This window comes from Muscardinus avellanarius (assembly GCF_963383645.1).
Source record: "Muscardinus avellanarius genome assembly, chromosome: 11".
Lineage (NCBI taxonomy): Eukaryota > Metazoa > Chordata > Mammalia > Rodentia > Gliridae > Muscardinus > Muscardinus avellanarius.
In genome coordinates, this window is record NC_137797.1 from 106,576,806 (window position 1) to 106,594,566 (window position 17,761).

A 17,761-nucleotide genomic window follows, 5' to 3' on the forward strand; every position below is an offset into this window, starting at 1 on the left:
CATACCTTTCTTTAAAGATAAACATGGTTTCAAATATGCAGAGATAGAGAGCTATCCAAGCAAAAGTGGCTCCGATTTAAAGCAAATTAAAGATTTTGTATTTTACAGGAAAAATTTCTAATGTAGTTCTTGTAGCCATGCTTTGTAGTTTATTTTCCTAACGTAGCCAGATTTTTAAATTTTTAGTAATTATGCATAATATGGAAGTTCAGACTGGGATGTTTAATGGTACTGTACAAGATTTCCAAGATTTTTGATATTTTGCAATATAAATATTCACCATTTTGTCCTGACCTTATTCTGTTTCTATAGTGGACTTGCTAAATACATACATACATACATACATACATACATACATACATACAGGTTACAAGATAAGTAATTTTTTTGTGGTACTAGGTATTGAACCCAGCAGCACCTGTAGGCCCATTTTATTTTTTTTTAAATTTGAAACAGGGTCTCACTAAAGTCACTGAGGTTGGCTTCAAATCTGTGATCCTCTTGTCTCAGCCTCCCATATACTAGGATTACAGGTATGTGCACTGTGCCCACTGGCCAAGTAGAAATTTTAAAATATATATATTAGTATCTATAATTAGCATCTGTTATTTAGTATCTATAACTGAATATACTAAAGGAATTAGGTGAGTTTAGTCACTTTGAATTCTAGCTAAATTCAAACCCATCTTTTTGGTGTGATATGGATTAATCTTGCTGATAGCTCTGATATATATATATATATATATATATATATATATATATATATATATATAACAGATACAGGAAGATATACACTAAGATATAGCTTCTGTAAACAGAAATAGCAAGGAGTGCGCCCAAGCTGGAGGTAGTATGGGCTCTACAGATCTTTAAAAAGGAGATGACAAAAAGGTCATCCTGAAGAAGAAAGTCTTTGTATTTGACCCTGACTATTTCAATGAAATTACTTCTCAAGAGGAAACACCATAACTTGCAAATGATGGATCATAACAAGAGCTAACATTTTTAGAGTTTTCAGTGTGTCAACACTATTAGTTCTAGGCACTAATGTAGGTAACTTTAAAAGTTTTGCAGAACAAAAGGACCCAAGATCTGTCTAGGTTATGGCTTATAAAGAAAAAAAGTAGCAAATCAAAGGAAGGAGAGGTCAAGATTTTTCCTCAGCGTTGCTAGTGGCTGATCCATGGCCACACAGGGCCTTATACTCAGATCCCTGATATTGGTTTGACCACAGTGGCCCTTGTCTACTGGTTTTCTGCCAGTATTTCAGAGAACATGGTGAGGCAGAGGACTGTGTGATCAGAAGAGGCTGCAGGTCTTTCATTAGAAAAATTGCTATTTTAGGATGTATTGATCGGGTCCTAAGTTAGATATCCCATCCTAAATTGTTTCAGTTTACATAAAAATGTTTGGATATCATTGCTGTTCACCTTACTGTTGGGAGATGTACTCTGCTGAAGCTGAGAATCACAGGATCACAATATCCATTTTCTTTGTGTGGTTGCTGGGGATGAACCCAGGGACTTGGGCATGCTAGGCAAGTGCTCTACCACTGATCTATATTCCCAGCCCTGCATTTCTGATTTTTAATAAATTTTGCTACTGGCTCAGAAATTAAATTATTTGGGAAGGATTCACTATCTGGGTTACTTATTACTTTTTAAAATTGATGTCTCACATCATAATATGGACCATGTTGACAATGGTATATATTTATACAGCACTTGGTTCTTCCCCCCAATTCCCCATTTCCCTCCCTCCTGATACTGAGTGTCCAGATTCACCGTGTCATATTCGCAAGTGTGCACATAGCCTCATATAGCTTTCTCATTAATGAACCTCAGCCTTCTTCCTCCCCTACCCCTTCCTTCCGGGCTTTGCTGAGGTTTCCCCTCCGTTATCTGGAGTCCCTCTGGTATCCCTAGCTTGAACATATTAGATAAATATATATTTGGCTTTGACTGGGAGTAAGACTGCCTTATTAAAGAAGGATGGCCACTTAGTGATTCTGGACATTTCGTCATCTGTATATCAAAACCGAATTGAGGAAGCAGAAAAGGATGGTTAGGAGGTGAGATGTGGGTGCTGGAATAGAGTTTTGGGAAGCTAGATGTTATCATTCACAACTTTGCCTTCTTTCTGATTTGCAGAAACCTGACCCTGCTCAGGAGCACGTAGCTAGTTTAGAACTTAGAAGAGTGTTCTGTTTTTTAAAAGAACTTACAAGCTGGGCATGGTGGCCCATGCTTATAATCTCAGTACTTGGGAGGCTGAAACAGGAGAATCACAGGTTCCAGGACGGTCTCCACAAGTAGTAAGACTCTTCTCAATCTAGTGAGACTCTGTTTCAAAGTAAAAGTAAAAAATAGGTCTAGGGGTGCTCAAAGCTAGAATGCCACTAGGCTTAATCTCTACTACCACATATAAATGAATGAATGAATGAATGAATGAATAAAGTTGCAAGCAATTCATGTGAAATAAAAAGTTGTACTTACTAATGCATGCAGACAGAAATGGTCCCTCTCTCTTGGAGGGAGGCAGGCAGGTGCTGACGTACTCCATAAAAGGAGCCAGGGCCAGGGTGGGCAGGATGCTGATGACATTCATTACGGCAACTGGGAGAAGAATCCCATCCAGATGCAGGTTGGAATTCATGGTCTGCAGGTAATATCCTGAAGGAATCTGCATTTGCAGAAAGAAGCAGCCATATGCATCAAGGGAGTGTTTAACTTTGGAGAATGTCTGCTTTGTCGGACACCTTCCTCCTTGTACATAGTTTGTGGCGGATGAGTCGATGCTGCCCAGCCCTTTAAGGTCTTCACTGGTAGCACCGAGAGCTCTGTTTAGTCTACTGACAGTGCTATTGGTTCTTTACAGCGGACTCTTTTGCCGTTTCTTTTACTTCCTTAGTTTTCCTCTAGAAAGCATGAGTGGTCCTCATTTTGAGCTCAGGATAACATAGAAGAAATCGAGTCACTTAAGTTCTGCACCTAAGCAAGAGGACTTTTTCCCACTAACATCGAGGACATCAGTAGAAAGCATAAAGAGCGTATATGCTATGATTTTGGATCTGGAATTTCCCCCAAAGTCTCCTATGATCAGAGGTGGGGCTTTGAAAGTCACTGGGTTATAAGAGCTCATGGACCATTGGGAGGCAGCACAGTGGTGGCAAACACTTGTGAAAAGCAGCTTTGAGAAGGGAAGGCTTATTTGGGCTACAGTTTTGGAGGTTCAGTCCAGGGTGGGCTGGATCCATTGATCTAGGTCTGGGATGAGGCGGAGTATCACTGAGGAAGGTAATGAAAGAGGAGAGCTGATCAGCTCAAGACAGCCAATAAGGAGAGAGAGAGAAAGAGAGAGAGCGGGGGGGGGAGAGAAGAGGAGAGGAGAGGAGAAGAGAAGAGGGGAGGGGGAGAGAGAGAGGGAGAGAGAGAGAAGGAAGAAGGAGGAGGAGGAAGAGGAGATGAAGAAGAAGAAGAAGAAGAAGAAGAAGAAGAAGAAGAAGAAGAAGAAGAAGAAGAAGAAGAAGAAAAAGGAGGAGAAGAGAAGAGAGGAAGAAGAGAGGAGGAGAGGAGAGGAGAGGAGAGGAGAGAAGAGGAGAGGAGAGAAGAGAAGAGAAGAGGAGAGGAGAGGAGAGAGGAAGAGGAGGGAGAGGAGAGAGGGAAAAGAGGGGCGAGCGAGGCAGGGTAGCCTGAGAGAAGATGCTGCCACCCCCAGGCATGCTACCAGTGATCTACACAAAAGTGATGAACACAGTCTATTTTTACCTCGATAAAAAAAAGGAGGCTAGAGTAGATTCACTGAATGCCATTTACTTTGTTGGCAAAATAGACAGGAATGGTTTTCCTCCAAAAGAGGGGGGCAATGTGGATACACGTTAGGTGTTGTGGCCTGTCTAAATTGGCTTTGTTTCTAATGTGGGCCAAGCTGAGATGAAAAAAAAAAAAAAGAAAAAAGAAAAGAAAGACAACCTTTCTGCATTTGTGGTCACTTTTACTTATTTATTTATTTTTATTTATTTTTAATTTTTTTGTGATACTAGGGATTGAGCCCAGGGGCATACTACCTCCAAGCATTACTTTTATTCTTTATTTTGAAACAGGGTCTCACTAAGTTGCAGAGGGCCTCACTGAGGCTGGCCATGAACCCACGATCCTCCTGTCTCAGCCTCACAAGCACTGGGATTACAAGTGTGCACCACTATGCCCGGCTTCGTGATCTCCTTTTAAACTAATTGCACAATACTAGCAGACCAGCAAAGGGGGACTATGTGAGAAAGATCTGAAAAGAAAGTAACAGATAAACTTAAAACCAATAGCAACAAAACCCCTTGTGCTCAACTTCAAACCCTTAATGTGTTGTGAGGGTTTGGTTTTGTTTGGGATTGTTTTTTTCTCTTCATTTTTGAAGCAATCCCAATGCTAACTAAATTCCTAACACTTAGCACCCCTTCACATATACTAAGCTTCGGGGTAGGCTGTACGATCGGACCTGAGGTACTCTGTCAAGTGAGCGGGAACTCTCACCCCTCTTGTAGTTCATGAGCTTTCTTACAACCATCACCTCATCACCATTATTAGTGGTACTTAGTGTACCCTAACTTCCCGGTGCCACCCAAAGCTCTGGAGTGGCATGGAGAAAAGGAACCAGGTCTTTTCCTAGAGCAATGGATTCTCCACACTGTTTTTCGTACAGCACAAGAGCCATATTAGGATTCCTGCGGGGCCGCCATCCTGGGAGATCAACCCCACTCAAACATCCAGCTCATAACTTGGCAGTGGGAGCGTGCACTCAGTCCTGCTGTCTGGTCAGCGGCACATTGTGAGAAGGGTAAAGAGAGCCCGAGTGTAGAGTCCCCGTGGCTGCGGGCAAGAGCCCGGGCTTCTTTCTCTGAGCTTCTTTCTGTCTACAGAAAACATATCCTGGCGGTCATTTATCTTCTAATCCTTTATTTGGTCGCTAAGGATGATAAACAGGGACTGTTTGGGTTGGGTACAGATGACAAGAAGGAAGGGAACATTAGCTAGTTCTCCCTTCTTTCAAGAGAATTATTAAGCATGTGTCCTCCAATCAGAGAGAAATGAATGATGTATTTTTTTTAAATGCGGGTAGCTGAACAACTCTAAGACTAAGAGGCTCCCAGCACCGCTTGGAAGTTTCTGTTACCGATTTCAAATGAGAATTATTGTTAATAGGAATAAAGTTATTATCGGCATGAATCACAGACGCAGAAACCTGTTAACTTAATAATGTGGCAAATGTACTATTAATCTTTAGTGAAGCGATATTAATATATTGCCTGATCTAAGGGAAGGCTTGAAAGCTTGAAATCATTTCTGCCTCGGCTTCAAGTTCTGAAATCATTCCCTTTTTAAAAATTTAAATACTTTTATTTCACGCAAGCCTCTGAGTGCGCAGAAATAATCACTGTCAATAGAGATTCATTCTCACCTTTTGAGTGGCCGGGAATGTCATATAGGGACCTCGTTGGCCTTCATAGCGACACGTTTCAAATGTACGCCTTGGAACTGAAGGTCGATAATGGCTACTAAATTTAAAATATGGGATTCTGTGGAGTTTATTCTTGGAACTTTGATTGCTTTTGTTTCAGGGGCAAAAATCTAGACTCAAGTCTGTACTGGTAGGAGTCTTCCCTTCTTTGGAGAAGTTTGCTCTCACCTTGCCCTTGAATATTCTAGTTGAACATTACCGTATACAATTTTGCACCTTATGTAGTTCATAGCGGGGATTGTTCACCTCAAAGCCAAGAGAGGCATTAAGGGTCATTGTAAATGATACCTAGGAGCGGATGGACATCCTGCATAGCCTATCAAGTTACAAGCTACTGATGGCTCTGAGCCTCAGATTTATGATAATAATTTTAGCTACATAGGCTGTCTGTGAGGATTAAATAGATACAATAGGCCATTATTTAGAAGCCATGGCATAATAGGTAATTAATAAATATTACTGTTTGTTTTTTTGCAACAAACCAGGCATCTGGATTTAGTGAAATGCTTAAAATTAATTAGGCATCTGGATTTAGTGAAATGCTTAAAATTAATTAATCAGAATTTATTGTGTTATGTCTATTAAAAATTCTATAACTGAGCCGGGCTAGTGACATATGGTTGTAATCCCAGCATTTGGGAGGCTGAGACAGGAGGATTGCCATTTCACAGACAGCCTTAGGTACTTAGTGAGGCCCTTTGCAACTCAGTGAGACCCTGTTTCAATATAAAAAATGAAAAAGTAGGGCTGGGAATGGCGCTCAGAGGTAGAATGTCCCTGGGTTTCATCCCCAGTACTGCAAAAAAAAAAAAAAAAAAATCTATAACTGTTAACAGAGAAGGCTCAAACAGTAGAAAAAATATTAGTTATCACCGCATTTAGAGTTACACAAAATGTTTTCAGGCTAGCTGTAGATCACTTAGTAATTTTGTACGTATGAATTTCTCAGAGGTTTTTATGATGTTAATGCTCCTCTATTATGATATCTAATACTATATATTAGATGGGATATGCTCATTTATTATATCAATGTCACACACACACACATACACACACACACACACACATATTTCTGTTTTATTTTCTTTTTCTGCATGCTGTTATTGTAGAATCAAGAAAAAAATTTGACTTCCCAAATCAAACTAACTTACATTCCGATAAAACTTTATTTACTAATAGTGACATTTAAGTTGCATATAATTTTCACGTGACACAAAACATTCCTTCTGGTCTTTTCCAACCACATCAAAGTCTAAAGCCTTTCTAGCTTGCAGGACATACAAATCTAAGCAGTGGACTGCACTTGGCCCCAGGCAGGAGTTGCTGACCCTGGCTTAGAGGGTCAGGTAGAGTGTGGAGAACAAGCTGATTCCTTCTGTTCTACCATTCACGATTATTAACTGTCACCCATCTCCCCTCAGAACCACTTAATTTTTATGAACCTTATTTTCCCTTTAACAAATAGGTTAGTAAGTTAATCTCTAAGTTTCTTACTGCTCTACCATTCTGTGATTGATGACTATAGCTCATTCTGAGTCTTTCAAAACTCCAGATCGGAAGCTCAAGTGTGTTCAAAAACCTTTATAGTCATTTTTTTGTATTGTAAATTTAATTTGGGGCATTATTCCTTTAATTTAAACTTCTAGACCTTTCTATTTATTAATTAATTAATATTTATTTTTGTGGTACCAGAGATTGAATCCAGAGGTCCTCTGCCTCCAAGCTACTTCACTAGCCTTAATTTATTTAAAATTTTTGAAACTGGTTCTCATTAAGTGGTCTCAATGAGAGTGGGTGTGGACTTGTGATCTTCCTGTCTCAGCCTCCCAAGTACTGGGATTACAGGCTTCTGTCACTATACCCTATTAATTGCCTATTTTTCTCCATAAATAAATAAATAACTTAGTCTTTAACCATGACTATATGTAAATTTAATTTGTTGGTACTGGAGACAGAACCCAGGGGTAGTCTACCTTCCAGCTCTAACCTCAGCCCTAGATATTATTCTTTATTGTGAAACAAGATCTCACTGAGTTGCCGAAGGTTTCACTAAGTAGCTGAGGGTGGCATGATCCTCATGTCTCAGTCTCCCAAGTACTGGGATTGCTAGAGAGCACTATCATGTCTGGCTTAAATTAAAAAGGAATATGTATATCTATAAAAGATCCTTGGGATTTTTTCCCCCTTTAATTTCTTCACAGCACTAATATCAATTCCCCAGAGAAATAATGGGGCGGGCAGGGAAGATCTCTTCCTCATTATTCCTTGCACTTAAAGGAACGTGGATGGGAACCCAAACCAGCCAGTTTAGACACTTGTTAGTATCACATTTTAAGGATTTAATGAGGGAGGACAATTAAACCTTTGGCTAACGGGAGGTTTGGTAATTGCCTGTGAATCTGGTGTTTTTAAGCACTGCTCTTACACTTTATGACTCTGCTCTCTGTATTGTCTGCATACTGCCAGACATTTATGTCTCCACAAAAGACGCACAGGTCTGGGGATCAGGGATGCCTCTGCCTGACCCGGCTGAGCTCTTGAAACCAGAGCCTGCAGTGATTAGAAACTTTTGTGGGATTCTCCTTGATGACGCGTAGGAAAAGCTTTTGTTGGGGTGAACGTAGTTAATAAGCAGTCAAACTCTCAGAGCTGGGGTAGTATGGACTGTCCTTCTTTACCTGCATAATACACATCCTGTAGAGGAGCTGAAACAAGAAGAGAGGGAGAAGGGGCAAGAGGAACTTTTTGTCTTCCATGTGGAGGTCACTGTAGCAGCTCCCATTTCGTTCCTTGGACAGGTCTATCCAATGCGTCCCATCTTGGCCAAGATGGCGACATCGCAGGCAGTACCTTTTCAGGACACTAGCAAACAGCCCCAATATTGCCAGGTGGGAGTAGCCTGGAATTAATTAGGGATAATATGTATTAGTATAGGAATCAGCCTTCACTTTCCAGATGTCAGTCAGAAAGCTGACAGTTAGGAGCATGCAGGACAACGTGACTAAGAACTTCTTAGCAACTAAGGGGCTTGGTGCACAGAAACAAGCTCCTGACAAGAATTCAGACATCCCGTGACCAGCCCAGGATGGCGCCTGACAGCGGATGTAAAAAATGAAAAAGGGTAAGACCAATGGGAAGATTGCTAGAGAGGGAAGAAGGGTGATAAAGTCAAGGATTTCCCATTCTCTCCCAAGTCTCAAACCTCAACTCATTAATGGACAAGATGAGATTTACTTTCTTCCTTCTTTGCCACAAAGAAGGACTATTTTTCAAATAAACTTCATTATACACTCTTCTCTACTTGGCAGGGCAAGGGTGGTTTCTTATTTTGACATACAGAGAAAAGGAAACGTATCCTTTGTTTTGACTTTACCGGTAAATATCAGGCCTAAGGTTAAACGTTGAGCTGTTTAAATGACTTTATGAGCGCTGATAGTGTTACTAAAGGTTGAGATAGGATTCGGTGGCTTTAGACCTTTCCAGTAGTTTCCCCTGGGTTTACATGGCTGTCACTGTAGAGTCAGAAGCATTTTATTGCTTGCAGATGGTAACAGTCACTGATTGCTGGAGATTTGTAATCTCATAGTTGATTCTTTTATGATCTTTCAGAGTCCACCGTTTATTTGACTTTATTAGAAATTCCTGATACACCATCAGATAAGAATGACCCCTGTGGTTAGCTAACTGTTCTGCTATGCCACCATTATTGGTACAGTTTGCAAGGCACTCCTTTTGGCCAGATAAACCCCTCCATAAATTGCCTAGACACTGAACTGTGTTGTGGATAAATGTTGTATGATAAATGTGCACATATTTGGGTTTTCCAAGAAAGTCTGTTATAGTTTGATAATTTCAATAATTATATTTTCCATAATAAAATTCGAGGTGAAATGCATTCTAAGTAACTTAATCTAAATGCCATAAAGCAGTGGGGTTATTTTGCCTTAAGAAGACTATTAATATTTTCTTTTATAGTTATGAAGTTGGTTGTATCAATTTGATCTGGTCATTTCTATTTTTTTTTTTTTTTTTTTTTTGTGTGTGTGTGTGTGTGTAGTACTAGGGATTGAACCCAAGGGCATTCTACCTCCAAGCCACACCCCCAGCCTTATTTTTTACTCGTCATTTTGAAACAGGGTCTCACTGAGTTGCAAACAGCCTCACTAAGTGGCTAAGGGTGGCCATGAATCTCGATCCTCCTGTCTCAGCTTCCCAAGTACTGGAATTACAAGCATGTGCCACCACACCTGGCTGATCTGGTCATTTCTTTAAGAGTTGTAGTAGACTCATTAAGTCAGTCTGCAATTGGATGAGGAAGTTGGGGGTGTAGGAATTGAATACAGAGTCATTTACCTCTGGCACTGAGTTGAAATCCAGCCCCAATTGGTAATGACCGAGAGTGGGTGGAATAGTGGCTCTTTGGTGGCCTTCATGGTGTGTTTGGGTCAGATGGCACCATTGCAGGATAAAAGCTCTACAGTCCTCAGTTTTTTGTCTCATTTGCTAGCTACAGACTTGACCCAGTGACTGATCAAGCCAGGAGACAGAAGCAACCCAGTGGTCAAGATGTGTGTCTCTTAGAAAGGAGATAATGGTGACGGCTCTTTAATATCGTAGGGAGCGTTGCTCTATGATCAGAGTTTCTTATCTTATTACAATTACTTTATTTAAGGTTTAAGTAAGATGGGAACAGAGAATGTGTTGATGAACAGTCCAGAGACTAAATTTTAATAGGTCTGAACCAGGAGACGTAACTTATTGACCTTCCCGTGTGCTCCCAGCTCTGTTGATCAGGAAATATCTACTCTGCTCAAAGTTTGCAAAACTGTGCTACAGATAGTAGGGTTATTATTGGCACTGGTCCAGAATGGGCCTAATTTTTTTTTTTTTTTTGCAGTACTGGGAGTGGAGCCAAGGGGCATTCTACTTCTGAGCTACACTCCCAGCCCTATTTTTTGTTCTTTATTTTGAAACAGGGTCTTAGTGAGTTGCAAAGGGCCTCGCTAAGTAGCTGAGGTTGTCCACAAACAACAATCTTCCAGTCTCAGCCTCCCAAATGCTGGAATTACAAGCGTGCGCCACCACGCCTGGCCTCAAATGGGCTTAATTCTTAAATGATCACCATTTGCAAATAGCGCAAATACTACTAGTTCCAAAAATATTTTCCCAATCCCCACCCCACAATTTTTAAAAAATTCATAAAGTTGCACTTAATATGTTTGAAGTATAGGCTCCCTTCTTTTCTGTTTAAAAAAATTACCATTTGTTACAAGATAAAATTGGGTGTGCTCCTAATACATAATAAATTAGTATAATCGTATTAAACAATTAGACATTATGCTAATGTAAGCTAGATCTAAAGAGAGGTAACTTAGATTAGTGCTTCTCAAATGGTATTAAAAATCATTTCTTTAAAAATGTCTTGAGTATCATAGTCAATATGTTTGTGAAACACAATAAAAATGAAATACCTAAAAATAAAAAAGACATAAAATATAAGCCCTTAGATTTTATTATTAGATTCAACAGACATAAAATGCAACTATATATATATATAGCTTATATATATATAGTTTATATATATATGTTTATATATATGTTTATATTTATATTTATATAGTTATATATATTTATATAGTTTTATATATATTTATATAGTTTTATATATATGTTTATATAGTTTTTATATATATGTTTTTTCTTTTCATGCTATATTTATTTTGTCATAAAAATTAGAATATGTGCTTTCTAAGGTGAGGAGAGAGGTCCACATGGAATTGAGTATTAGGTGTATGGATGGCCGCAAAAAAACACAGGATTAGAGACTGTATCGGGGAGAAGTGGGGAGAAAAGAGATGTAGGTCCATGGAATGAATCCTAGGCTTCCACATCAGGTAGGAAATTATCAGGGGAGGAGAGTGAGTTAGGAGACTGAGAAGAGGCAGACAAGAGGGTGATAGCGGGGATAGCAAGCGGCAAAGTGGCCACCTTAAAGTCACCAGCTACGTGGACGATGGGGCACCAACAAGCCAGACAGAGATGGAAGCAAAGGAACCCCACAGCAGCCATTCTGCCAGGAAGCCTGGCAGATGTCCCTTGTGATGGTGGTTATACAGTTATGTGAGGATACACCTAGACCTTTTCTCTCAAACGAATAGCTTAATTGGGCTCCAATTTGTAGAACTGCCATTGTGTGACCTTGTGAGTGTTTGTGCTTTTTGTAAAGACAGAATTTCCTAAAAACCATGAGCGCCAGCCCCTCCTCTGGCATCCCCTCCAGCCCATGGTAAAGATTATGTGGCTACATTCCCACCAATGGGAACACAGCATAGAAGCCCCACACTGAAGAAGAATGCCCAGCAATTTTTTGCTATGTTGTTCTTGATTACCTAACTTTGCTGGTTGCTGGATCCCTTTTTGCAAAGAGTAAAATTCACCTTGCTGAGCCACGTTGAAATATGTGTCTTTTCTTATAATGCCATAGAAATTTATTTCTAATAGTTAGGATGGGTATTCTGTTAGAATCACCTTTAGACATCACACCACCTCTTGGGTTAATCCATCAGACTTAGTAGAAAACTCATGCCTTTTATACAAATAATTTTGGGTGTCATATAGACTTACCCTTAGAAAAAAAATCCACTGTCATTATAATTCTCAAATTGCTTTTGTGCACTAGGAGCAGAAATGGGTAGTTGAAAAAAAAAAAAAACGGGAATGAAAAATCCAACAGGGACTTTAAGCTCTGGTTTAAATATTCACGACAAACACACCAGGGCATGCACATTTTAAAATAAAACAGATGAGCTATTTTAAACATTTAATTACAAAACTTAAAGATTGTAGCTATTACTATTAAAAAAAAAACTTATAGAAAGCAATTTTTCTATTCTTTGTACCTTTAAGTCCTTGGCTCTGATGTTCTGCTCCTCTGACCTTGATCTAATCATGAATATCTATGCTACTTAATTATAATAAAAAAGCCTACATTGCACTCTAGATGGTAGATGCACATTTTTTCTCCTTTGGTCACCTGCCAGTTCTCAAAATTATAGCAGTGGGAAGAAATGCAAATGAAGGCCGTGCTTGACAGCTAAACATAATGGAATGTGCGGTCCACATTTGAAAAGTTACCTTAAAATAAAAGGTAGCATATAAAAAAATCATTTCTTTAAGGTCACCTATGGCTTTGAATTACAGCCTTGAGGAATTTGCAATTTAGTCATCAGAGAAGAAGAAGCCAAAATAAGGATTATATATACCTTGCTGGAGGGAAGGCTGAGTTTCCCTTCATCATAGCTGGGCGGTCTAATAATTTGGAAATAGCAAACAAAACCAAACAAAAACAGCCACCTCGAGATCATCAATGTATAGAGCCTTTTGTAAAGTAAACCACTGACATACAATTTCTATGCTAATTGTACTTGCAGCCAATAACTTTATTTATTAGTTATCTTTATTATTTACTGTTATCTTTTTTTCTTGTTAAAGTCCAAAGAAAGTTTACCTTATCATAGGACTCCAACAGACTGGTTAATTATATACATGTGTATTGCTCAGAAGAGAATTTTATTTCTTTATTCAGATGAATATATTTCCAAAGAGGATACTGGGAAGCCAATGGATGGATGTGGAAAAATTCTTTAAAAATTTGAATCTAAAAATGATGCATATGTACATATATGTGTGCATGTGTATTCACAGAAACCAAAAATTATTTGATAATTGGGCAATCCATAATCACATTAAACTGATTTTTGTTTTCAGCCCAAAATATATGCTTTCTTAGTCAGGCACATTGGCACAGGCTTGTAATCCCAGCAATGAGAGACTGAAACAGGAAGATCACAGTTTGTGGCCAGCTTAGCTACTTAGTGAGGCCCTCTGCAACTCAGTGAGACCCTGTTTCAAAATAAAGAATAAAAAATGGAGGGGGGGTGTTGCTTGGAGCTAGAATACCCTTGGGTTCCATCCCCAGTACCACACACACATAAAAGGCGCCTACTTTTTTTTGTAATTTTACTATTTAGAATGGAGACAGATACTTTTTTGCATATTGGCCTCTTGTGTAGATAACTAGGAGCACATGTCCCACAGACCCCAGAGCTCTAGAAACAGAGTCATGTGCTTCTGTAGATAACATTTCCTAGTGTTTCACTGCCTGGATATATGCTACAGTAGGATACATTCAAACCTAAGGAAAATAAGTGTTAGCTTCTGGTTCAGCTCTTTTCTGTGAATTTCTTTTTTTGTTTGTTTGTTTTGTTTTAGCAAGTCATTCGATTGAGTTCTGTCTCGGCTTCTGCATTCAGTTTAATGATAACAAAGATGGATAGAGAATTTGCGCTCATAACCCAAGTATTTATAAGACACAAGACTTCTAAGTATATTCCTAGACAGATAATTGCAGCATATGTGGGAAGTGAAATAGAAAAGATAAGTTCAGGGTTCCGCAGGAGCAGAGGCACGGCAGATGGAGTTTGGTCTGCAAAAGGGCACAGTGCCGCACCTGCTGCCCTTCCCGCCTGCCTCACAGATATATGGCGGAAATAAGGTGAACCTGGCAGGTGACATTCATAAAAAATATAAAACAGCACATGGCTGTTCTTGGTAGTTGTACAGAGAAGTAGTAGAGAGAATGGCCACTGTAGATGGGAGGTGAGTCAGAAACTAAGATCAGAGTTAAGCCAGGTGTGGTGGTGCACGCCTGTAATCCCTGGACTTGGGAGGTTGAGACAAGAGGATCACGGGCTCAAGGATAGCCCCAGCAACTCAGTGAGACCCTCACAACCTACTGAGACCCTGCTTCAAAATCAAAAGGAACTGAGTGTGTAGCTCAGAAGTAGAAGACACCTGACTTCAATCTTCACTGCTAACGAAAGAACAGAGTTAGAAGAGAGAAATAAAAAGATTGTCCAAGGGACAAAAGAAGTTCCAGAAATGCAAAGGAAAGGATACAACCAAGACAGACGTCAAATCACTGGGAAAAAATAAGGATTTTTTGCTTAGTTGCCCCGCTGATCAACTTCATCTCTTCTCTGGTTCTAAAATTTACTTTTTTCTTCTTCTTTATGGTTTCTCTAAGTATTTTCTCTAGTGTTGACTTTGTATTCATGAATTTTTTGAGATTCTGCTTATCTTGAAACCCTTTTGTTTCTCCATCAATTCTGAACAATAACCTTGCTGGATGTATCAGTTTGGGTTGGAAGTTGTTTTCTTTCAGAATCTGGATTATATCATACCAGTCTCTCCCAGCATCCATGACTTGGGTTGTAAAGTCTGGGGTGATTTTTATTGTTTTGCAAAGATGGATTTTTTTCTAAACAAACAAAACTGGGATAATTTCATAGTAGTATGGAAAAAAGGATACAGTTGAGTTTATTCTTAAAACCTATTCTAATATAATTTACAATGGTTAAAAGGTATAAGTGTAGAAAAAGAATTTAAATACTAAAAGAAAATATTAGTGGATTTTTATAGCTTAAAAATAAGTAAAACATTTTTTATCATGGATTAAAGTCTACAAACAATAAAAGAGAAGATAGCTAAGTTTTATGAAAAATATAAGCTCCAACAAAAGACAAAAAAAAAAAAAGATCTTGCGTATGGAAAGAAACCAAGAATAAAACTTAAAAAGTATATGATGATTGCGGATGAAATATTTACAGTTTTTATTATAGACTAAGAGTTAAATAACCCCACACAGAAACCTAAATATTGACCATAAAGAAGCATTCTTAAACAACCAATTGTTTAAAGAAGAAGTCATAGGGGAATTTAGAAAACATCTAAGGCCAAATGAAAACAAAATAATATATGTCAAAATTTACAAGATAATTTGGGTGAGCCAGCACAGAAATGTATTTTCAACTACTCTCATCAACCTAGTGAGACTGTCTCAATCCTCAGTACTAAAAAAAAAAGAAAGAAAAAAAGGGCAGGAGGATCATAGCCTGGGCAAGTAAGGAGACCCTTAGTTCAAAATAGAAACAACACCCAAAATAAACAATAATAAAACCAAAGCAATATGAAGATTTAAAAAACCTTGTGAGATTACAAAAAAAGTGCAATGAGTTCCAACAGAGAGATTACAATAGCAAATGTTTGCATTAGAAAAGAAAAAATGATCTCAAATTTTAAGTCTTTGTTTTTTTTAAAAGAGCAACAAAATTTATATTTGCCTAGATTAAGAAAGAACACACAAATAGCTAAAGTTAGAAATGAAGAGACACTGCAGCTGGGCATGATGGAACATATCTAATCCTAGTAATTGGGAGCTGAGACAGGAGGATCACAGCTTTGTGGTCAGCCTCAGCAACTTAGTGAGGCTCTCAGTAATTTAGGGAGATCCTGTTTTAAAATAAAATATAAAATAGGGCTGGGGGTACAGCTTAGAGGTAGAATGCTTCTGAGTTCAATCCCAAGTCTCCCCACCCCCCAGGAAAAAAAGAAAAGAAATGAAATACTACAACTGATGTCACGTAAATAAAAAGGAATACCATGAACAATTAAACACCAACAATTTGTATGACCTAAAAGAAATGGATGAATTTCTAGAATGATACAATCAAAAAGACTGAATTATAAAGAAAATATTATCAGTAATCAAAAATATCACAATAAAGAAAAGCTCAGGACGAATGGGCTTCCCTGGAGAAATTCTACCAAGCATTGAATAAGCATTATTCTCAATCTTAAACTCTCCCAAAGTGTCTAAGAGGAGAAGACATTTTGAAAATTCCGAGACCCATCATTACGCCGATACCAAAACCAGAGATACAGCAATAAAACTGCAGGGCAATATTCCTGTTAAATACTGATACAAAAAACCCTACACAAAATACCAGCAAACCAAACATAACAGCATACTAAAAGGACCTTAAGCCATAACCAAGTCGAATTTATACCTGGAATGCAAAGATGGCTCAACATACGGAAACATATTGCACAATGTAGATAATGCAGCAGATTAAGAAAATGAAGGGTAAAAGGCACAAGGTCATGAAGGAAATTTGAAAAGCATTTGACAATCTGAAACACCCTTTTATGATAACAATACTCAGCAATCTGGGGACAGAATGAAGTTACCATATATAGAAAGGGCACTAGGAAGAGCTTACTGGGTTTTTTTTGGCAGTACTGAGATGGAATCCAGGGGCATTCTACCTCTGAGCTATACCCTCAGCCCTATTTTTTATTCTTTATTTTGAAACAGGGTCTCACTAAGTTACAAAGTACCTCACTAAGTAGCTGAGGCTGTCAGTGAACCAGGATCCTCCTGTCTCAGCCTCCTGAATGCTGGGATAACAGGTGTGCGCCACCACGCCCGGCTCCCATTAAACATCTTAATCAGGGAGAATGAAGGCATCTTCTGTAACATCAGGGGCAGGGTGCTCCTGATGCCCAAAGATGCCCACTATTGGCATGATTAATCAGTGGACATCCTGCGGGAAGTTCTAAGTAGAGGAGCTGGATAAGAAGAAGAGAGAAAAGTTATACAAATAAAAAAAAAATAAGTATAACCATTTCTATTTACAGGTAATAAGATTTGTGTGTGTGGGTGCATGCATGCATGCATGTGTGCAACTGAGGATTAAATCCAATGGTGTTCTATTTTTGAGCTACACTTGGAGCCCTTTTTGTTTTTTATTTTGAAATAGGGCCTCACCAATTTGCTAATGGTCTCATTAAGTTGTTGAAATTGGCCTTGATCCCACAATCCTCTTGTTTCAGTCACTCAATTACTGAGATTACAGGTGTGTGCTACACTCAGCTGATATGATCTTATACATACAAAACCTTAACAAGTTTACAAAAAAAGAATTGTTAGAATTTAGAAGAGAATTCAGCAAAGTCTTTGGATATGAAATCAGTGGTCAAAAATCAATTGTGTGTATGTTCACTATTGATGACTGGTTTCCAAAAGAAATTAAGCATATGACATTATTTATTACAGTATCAAAATCTTAAATGGAGTGATGAGTTTCTGCAGTAAGCATTATGATGATTTAGGACTTTTATATATTATTCAGTATTATTTTGCATATGTCAGCTTTTTCATAATTGAAATGAATAAAATCAGTTAATGTGAAAAAAGATCAATACTTAGAAATAACCAGGCAGTTGAAAGACATTTACACTAGAGACTATGAAACTTTGCTAAAAGAAATTGAAGAAGATCCCAATAGATGGAAATATTCCCATGCTTGTTTATTGGATGACTTAATGTTGTTAAAATGTTCCCGTTACC

The 17,761-nt window shown here is 38.5% G+C and overlaps 1 protein-coding gene across 1 annotated transcript in view; it reads right to left on the reverse strand.

Moving 5' to 3' along the window:
- SLC15A5 (solute carrier family 15 member 5) overlaps nt 1–17,761 on the reverse strand; it is a gene marked incomplete at both ends in the record, with an annotated part of 78,557 nt that overhangs the window by 39,249 nt on the left and 21,547 nt on the right. Inside the window, 2 exons of the mRNA XM_080705281.1 lie at nt 2,496–2,682; nt 8,190–8,410. Of these exons, the coding sequence (XP_080561407.1) occupies nt 2,496–2,682; nt 8,190–8,410 (408 nt within the window). The remainder of the gene's footprint in view (nt 1–2,495; nt 2,683–8,189; nt 8,411–17,761) is intronic.